Here is a 7,990-nt window from a genome sequence, read left to right as displayed (position 1 = left end):
GTGTCTTCACGTGAGCTTCTGGACTTGTTCCTCGCTCCCTCTTGTGGGAGCTTTGTTCCATGTTCTAAATGGTGACGGGGGTCTGCTGTGGCCTTGCTGTCCCTTTTGCCCAATCCAGATAAGCGGATGAACTTTTGGGGAACAATCCTCCCTGGCCCCCCACGCCCACCAGTGTGTGAACTGACCACAGGCCATTGTTAAGAGAATGATGAGCAGGACCTGGAACTCAGGACTTTATTTCAGTAACTAAACATGCTTTGGTATATTTACAAGAAACAGGAAAAAAAAAACCACACAGAGGTCTTTGTAGTGAGATGAGACTCCATTTAAATAGTTTGGGTGGAAAAGTTGTGCATGTGTGTGTGTTGTTTTTGTTTTTACATTTTGCTGAAGGCTGGCCAAACTCAAGGCCGCTCATCTTTGGCATATCTTTTTTTTTTTTTTTTCTTTTTGACACTCATTCTTAGGGGCAGAATTCAAAATACATATAATCCTAGAGAAAAGCAGAAGTAGGTGAGATTCAGGGCTTCGGTAGTGGAGACAGTGACATGTATTAGGTGTGAAAGGCCTTTTAATGTCTGGCACTCTATGCTATGATTATAAGACATGCCTCCTAAAGATCAAACCCTGAAGGAAATAGGAAAGGAGATTTTTGTGACTCTCAGAATGCCAAAATGGAGGTTAAAGGTCGTTAGAGAACCATCCAGCAAGCAAAAAATTCACACAGGTATTTTCATTTGCACCTTTGTGTAGAAAATGGACAAAAGAGACCAAAAAAAATCTACCATTAGTGTTTTGTTTCCAATTCCTTCTAAACACACGTCACCAACTGTATAACAGGTTCGTAGGGTGCTGTTGGTGATTCAGGATAAAATACTCGGAGGGTTTATGTCGCTAAAATTTCAATCTCTGCAGATTGCTCTGTGGCTTTTGCTGGCTTTGGTGTAGAAAGAATGAACCTATGCCAGGCTGGAGGGGGCGTGGAAAAAGGGCACAACTGGCAACCAGGACCGGAGGGGAAAATGTCAACCTTGGGTGCAAAGGGTGGATGGGAAGGGGAGATGTTTGATGTGGTTTTCAGCCACCAGAGAGACTCACCATGAGGAAGCTGGCGGCCAGCACGGTGGCTTTGCTTTTCGCATCCAGGTCGAAGGGCAGCTGGACTCTGAATTTGTGGCCGCGTGTCACACAACCAGGACCGCGCTGGGAAATGCTCCCCAGGACCGTCTCCTCATCCGGGGACAGCACCTAAGGGTGGTTTCCAAAGGACATGTTGCTCTAGTAAGCGAGCGATTCCTGTCTGGTTTCCCTGGGACGGCGCGAAGGCGTGGCGAACCACTCACGTTGAACTGGATGTCTCTCAGGCAGCTGGAGACACGGCACGGCCCTTTGATTTTCATGACCTCTTCTTTATCCTGGTTTTTAATTTTAAATTTGGGCCACAGAGGCTGGAAACACTGACAGACATAGCCGATGCTCTCGCCCGGCGGGGCCTCCACCGTGAGCTGCAGGAAACGGAAGCAGGAAGAAAACCAGGCCTCAGACACTAACATACCTGTGCCAGGGCCGCTTCCGCTTCAGGCTAAGTGCTGGAGGAATCTTTCTTGGAAGAGGGTTTTCTGTCCACCGCTGCACACCAAGGTGGCCACATTCCGGCAGATTCCTTCTCCACAGACTCATGTCCACTCGGACAAGCCAGGCTGTCATTTGATTTTTTTTTTTTCCTGGCGTGAGCTATCGGATATTGGAATTGTAAGCTGCTGGATTCAGGAGTAACTTAGTGTGTTTGTGTGGTGTCTGTGTGTGCATATATATATATATGCACATCTATATATATGCACATATATATACACATATACACACACACACACACACACACACATAGATGCACGTGTAAACACGTACCACCCTAAGGCAATAGTATGAAATCAGTCAGGAAGCTGGGAGCTATCATCCTAGTCACTCAAAGAAGCTGAGATCTGAGGACCATGGTTCAAAGCCAGCCCGGGTAGGAAAGTCAGGGAGATTCTTACCTCCAGGGAACCTCCAAAACAAAACCCGGCAGTGAGCGGTGGCTCCAGCGGGTAGGGTGCCAACCTTGAATGAAAAAGCCCAGGGACCGCGCCCGGGTCCTGAGTTTCAAGCCCCAAGAATGGGGCTTTACCAGCCAAGGTTGATTTTCCAAGACTAGCTTCGGACGGGGCGGTGGGGGTGGGGGGTTCGCCTCGAGACCCGTGCCTTGGGGACCGCGGCGTGGTCTGCGTGGGAGCCTGGCCGGTGCGGCCACGGCGCTGAGCTGACCTTCTGCAGGAAGCAGCTGTGGCATCTGAGCGCTTTGTGTGCGGTGATCACCTCCTGGCCCACGTTGTCGTAGATGCTCACGGTGAAGGCCCGCGAGGAGCCGCACAGGTACCGCAGCAGCCAGCTGCTCCTTTCCTCTGCGAAGTACATCCTGTGGCCTTGGCTGTTCAGGATGTCATAGGTCTTGTGGATTTCTGGGTGACACAGGACTGGGCGGCAAAAGGAGGGGGGGTCAGCGGCGCCTGCAATGGACAGCTTCAGATTGTACCCAGTCACCCCCAGAGGCGGAATCTAAACTCCGGGGGTTTAAACGAGCAACGCGCCACCCACCGGTGTCTCTCTCCGCATGGCCTCATCTCACATGGGAGGGGAGCGGCGAGGGAGGGGGAGAGTTTTTCAAACATGAAATGGATATGTCAATTCCTATCAAACTCTTTCTGTGTGTGTGTCGGTCGTGGGGCTTGAACTCTGGGCCTGGGCGCTGTCCCTCAGCTCTTCAACTCAAGGTGAGCGCTCTACCACTTGAGAACACTGTGCCACTTCTGGTTTTCTGGTGGTTTATTGGAGATCAGAGTCTCATGGACTTTCCTGCCCGGGCTAGCTTTGAATCATGATCCTCAGATCTCAGCCTCCTGAGTAGCTAGGATGACAGGCGTGAGCCACCCACGCCCAGCTTGAGCTCTTTCTATGTAGATTTATACCTGCGGGGACCCCTTCACATCTTCCAGGGTGGGGGTTTTGTGTACATACCATCCACGTCGAAACGCCGGCACACCTCCAGCTGGTTGATCTAGCAGAGGACAAAGTAAAGAAGTGCAAAGCGGGCAGACCAAACTTAAGTTGCACACCCACACAAGCAAATCATTTCTTGTTTCCAAAGCAGAGGCAAATCTCAGATTCTACCACGGTATTTACATAACGGAAGGAAAACTACCATCTACCGAACGATCGATTCATTGAATTAAAAGGAAGATGATACTAAAGCCCCAAGTTTTATAGCACAGGTTAGCACATGGGCTATTAACAAAGGCGGCTATTTGTTTTTGGTGATCCGTAATGGATGGATTAATTGGAACTTGAAGTTGGTTGCAGATAAGAGTCTCACAGACTTTCCTGCCCGGGCTGGCTTCAAACCATGATCTTCAGATCTCAGCCTCCTGAGTAGCTGGGATGACAGGTGTGAGCCATTAGTGCCCGGCTTTCTTTATTTTTTCTGAAATACACATCCTACATCATTTACCCCAGACAAGGCTTCTGGCATCTCTCTCTCTTGCGCTCACAGCGTAGTCACTGGAGTTTAACATTTATTTTTTTTAATCATAGAGACAAGCAAACGAAAACATTTTTTTCTCTCTCTTACTGTACTGTGTGTTGTCACGAAAGTTATTCGTCGGTGTTTTAGTTAAATTATATTAGACAGAAATAACTCTTGTCACTTGAAGTCCAAGTTTAAAGATCATTTCCCCTCTAGTTCTAAACACCTTTGGAGTTCTAGTTAATGATCACTTGTGGCAAAAATCCATATTTAAACATGGAAAATGGAAACCATCTTTTCAAAAAGAAGGGACACAGTATCTTTTGCACATTACAAAATAGCACGCGGCCTGTGGTTAGTGCAAGCATCTGAATTGTCCCCATTGATTACTCAGAGACAGAATCTCGGGGATTCGATCTGTGCCATGCAGTTCTGCACGGAAGAAAAGCCACTTTCCCTAATATTTCACCTGTGGGTTATTACTTGAAAAGAAACGCGGACTTAAAGTTACACTTGCAAAACCCACTTCCCTGTCTTGAAAACGATGCAATTCTGAGTGTACCAGTGAGTCACACTGTAATTCTGAGATTCAGAGGATGACAGCTCTAAGTCAGCCCGGGTAGAAAAATCCAGTACAATCAGAAAAACCTGGGCAGGTGGTGTGGCTCTAAGGGTAGAGTACCATCTGAGCAGGTGCTGGGCCCTGAGTTCAAGTTCCAGGATTACAGAAAAGAATAATAATAAAAAAAAATAAAATTAGGATTTGCTGGTGGAACTGGCTTCCTCTGGAATAATGTTTGCGTACAACACTATTACACTATTAGAAATTCAAGCTTACTCTCTCCGCAGTATTCCTACACTGCTTTGGTGAATGATAACTCCTTTGCACCGGTACTTAAAGATAATAAAAATTACTTTAAAAAGAATGAACATTTAAACCCAAAGAAAATACCAAGAGTTTTGTCGGAAAGCTAGCCTCTCTAGCCCAAACTATGACTTACATTGGAGCAAAAGAAAAGTGGGTTAAATGTATGCGGTCCTGAATCAACTAAATGAAGAAATGAATTAATGACACTACCTCGGCCAGACATTCCAGTCCTGGAAGACTGTTGGCTATGGTTCCCAGCAGACTCTTCCTTTGCACTGTCTGTTGTATATTGTGAATTTCATACATAATCTTGATTTTTGCCACCGCGCTAAAGAGAGACAGATGGACTGGATGGAGCAGTGTAGCTTCCAATTTTAACTCGTCTGTGAAACTCTACATCACTCTACATCATAGACTCTGGGCTCAGCCTCAGCGTCAGGGTTTTTTGTTTTCTTTCGGAGGTACTTCTATAAAATCCCGGCTTTATCTTTTTTTTTTTTTTGTCGGTCGTGGGGCTTGAACTCTGGGCCGGGGCGCTGTCCCTCAGCTCTTCAGCTCGAGGCGAGCGCTCTACCACTTGAGCTACAGCGCCACTTTCGGTTTTCTGGTGGTTTATTGGAGATAGGAGTCTCACGGTCTTTCCTGCCCGGGCTGGCTTTGAACCGCGATCCTCAGATCTCAGCCTCCTGAGTAGCTAGGATGACAGGCGTGAGCCACCAGCGCCCGGTGGCTTTATCTTTTTCTAAGTGTTTCAGTAGAAATGTGCGCGCACGTGTGTTCTAACATGTACGTCTGGTTGAGTGCCACCTTTATACATGGCTCCTGTGTGGTCGCCATTTGTTTTAATAAAATTCCCACTGTTGAAGAATTTGGGGGGCAGAGTAGGTGAGCATGGCTCCCCCATTGCCCACCCATCTTCTTAAAAGAAAATAGATATGGTGGTGGGCACTGGCAGCTCACGCCTGTCATCCTAGCTACTCAGGAGGCTGAGATCTGAGGTTCAAAGCCAGTCCAGGTAGAAGAGTCCGTGAGACTCTTATCTCCAATGAATTGGAAGTGGAGCTGTGGCTCAAAACGGCCAAGCACTAGCCTTGAGCAAAGGAAGAGCTCAGGGACAGCGCCCAGACCCTGAGTTCAAGCCCCAGGATGGGACCAAAGACGGGGCCTCGTCACGTTTTGTCCCAGACAAAGACCTGGTTGCAAAAATATGTGAAAATATGACTTGTGGGGATCCGAGGAACCTCAGCGCAGATCAGGACGCTGTCCCTGACCCTACGTGTCCACGGCCCCGTGCACTGTCCTCAGATCACCCCACTAGACTTACGAGAGAAAAGAAGGAAAGTCTACAAGCCTGCGTCCAGCGTAGCGTTCACAGGATGATCCTCACAGCGCCTGTACACACACGGACGCCATCACCCAAGCCAAGCGCCTTTATTGTCTGGATCGACTCCCGCTCGCACCTCAGAACAAATTTCAACAGAGCGCGTGTAATCCGGGGCTGGGCATCGAGACCCTGCGGGAGAGAAAGACAAGGTTTCTGCGTTGTAATGCGTATTCACGGTGGAACTCAAGTGTCTGCCAGCGAGGCTGTGTCCCTTCCGCACGCGTGGATCCATCTCCTGGGTCTTCTTCGCTCCGTCTCTGCAGGTTCTCAGCGTGAGCCGGGAAGCGTCGCGTGGCTGCGGTGTGGTGGTGGTGGTGGTGGTGGGGGCAGCGGGCCCCGCCCGGGGGCCTGGGGCCCGTTCTGGAAGCTGTGGTGTGGATGGGGTGGGTAGGGTGGGTACCTCGTTGGGCCCCTCGGAAGAGCCTGGCTGTCTGCCTTGGCTCACACAGGAGCGCTCCTGGAAAGCTCCGAATGGGATGGGTCGCAGGGCCGGGTCCACCCAGGCAGCCGCCCCGTAAACATTCCATTTGGAACTCGGAAGGCGGTGTGGGTGCTGTGGGGAGCTAGCTCCCCTGTGTGCCATGCACAAGCTGGGGTGCTCACTCGGGTCTTGTCCTGCTCTCCTGGGCCTTGTCCGGCTGGCTCAGGCCTTGTCTTGCTGGCCGGGACCCTGTCTTGCTGGCCTGGGCCTTGTCCTGCTGGCCTGGACCTTGTCCTGCTGGCCTGGGCCTTGTGCGGCTGGCCTGGGCCTTGTCCGGCTGGCCCGGGCCCTGACCCAGCCCCCCCCCCCCCACCCACTGTGAGCAGGAGGGACGGAGCAGAGGCGGTTCTCTGGTTGCCATGGCTCTACCACTCCGGGTGCAACCCTGCCAATCAAACCCACAAGGAATGCGATCAGAACGCACAAGGAGCTGGGAGATGAAGGCCGTGTTTCCCTCCACGGGATGGGTGTCTATTGTGCCCAGGTTTGGGGGACCAGGTTTATCACCGTCTCCCCCTCAAAGGCCTGGTGACGGGTGGATGAGGATGGCGAACCCCGCATGGGTTGGGAGAAAGGAAAGGCCATTGCTCGGAGGGGCAGCGGGGCGGGAGCCTCCCGGCGGGAACACACTCAGAACAGCCTGGACTGAAGAGGGGGACCGGCCAGGGGTCAAGAAGAGGGGCCGGGGGCAGGGGCGGGGGCCGGGGGGGCAGGTGGCTGCGTGGTGCCTTGTTTGCGATCGCTGGGGTGAATGCCCAGGAGTGGGATTGCTGGGCCACAGCGGAGTCCTGGGTGTGGTCTCTAGAGGACTCTCCACTGTGCTTCCCAGAGTGCTTGGAGCTGTTCACACTCCCACCCACCGGGTACTAGTGCTCCCTTTTGGACACATCCCCACCAGCATCTGATACTATTATTTGTTAATAATGTCCAGGGAAGTATTGGTTCTTGAGCATTTTTCCACATGTGTTGTGATTTTTTTTTTTTAAATCTTTGCCAGTCCTGGGGCTTGAACTCACGGCCTGGGCTGAACTCACTGTCCCTGAGCTGCTTTGGCTCCATGCTAGCACTCTAGAACCACAGCTCCACTTCTGTGTGTGTGTGTGTGTGTGTGTGTGTGTAATTGGAAGTGGAACCCCGATTCTTTTAGCCTCACCATTGTTCACTAAGGAAATTACAGGCCGGCAGTGGAATTTCATGCCTCTCACAATGGCTTGGCCCTTAGCCTTGAACTACGTTCTTCTCCTTACCGGATCTTTCTCTCTCTGTCCGAGCAGCTACATTAATGTAAAGATACTGACGATGCGATGTGTGTGGCGACCCACTATTTCCAACACTGTTGTAGGGAAAAATCCAGTTTTCTTCTGGAGAAATAACATGTGGATAATTTTAGAGAATCTTACAGAACAAGATCTATGATTTCTGATGGGATAATACGTCAGCCTGGGCTTTTTAATCCTCATGTTGGCCTTTCTTTGGTTTTAAGCAGATGTTTTAGGAGCTTGGAGAACTGGAAGCAAAGGCTGACGTGACTTCTCTGTCTCTGGTGTCAGATGAAGAGAGTGGGGTTAGCTCTGTGCTTCCACTTGTAGTACTGTTCAACCTATGACGCATTTGCTTAGCTTCGTTCTGAGAGCCTGAAGCCCAAACTGGCTGCCCACGATCGCATCTTAAGCTGTGTTGGTCTCCCGTTGGCAATGCCAA

General features: G+C 50.4%; 1 protein-coding gene across 1 annotated transcript; it reads right to left on the bottom strand.

Moving 5' to 3' along the window:
• Positions 1 to 220: 220 nt before the first annotated feature.
• LOC122123145 (phospholipid scramblase 1-like) lies at positions 221 to 7,485 on the bottom strand. Its single transcript, XM_042697562.1, has 8 exons — positions 7,443 to 7,485; positions 6,029 to 6,175; positions 5,885 to 5,937; positions 3,052 to 3,091; positions 2,302 to 2,510; positions 1,344 to 1,505; positions 1,099 to 1,248; positions 221 to 493 (listed from the first exon to the last, which is right to left on the bottom strand). The coding sequence occupies exons 1-8, from the start codon at positions 7,483 to 7,485 to the stop codon at positions 464 to 466; spliced, it is 834 nt and encodes a 277-aa protein (XP_042553496.1). The 3' UTR covers positions 221 to 463.
• Positions 7,486 to 7,990: the final 505 nt, after the last annotated feature.

This window comes from Dipodomys spectabilis, unplaced genomic scaffold, assembly GCF_019054845.1.
Source record: "Dipodomys spectabilis isolate Male_0828 unplaced genomic scaffold, ASM1905484v1 ptg000222l, whole genome shotgun sequence".
Classification (NCBI taxonomy): domain Eukaryota; kingdom Metazoa; phylum Chordata; class Mammalia; order Rodentia; family Heteromyidae; genus Dipodomys; species Dipodomys spectabilis.
Note: the sequence above shows the minus strand (reverse complement) of the source record. Positions and strands in the feature narration are given on the sequence as shown.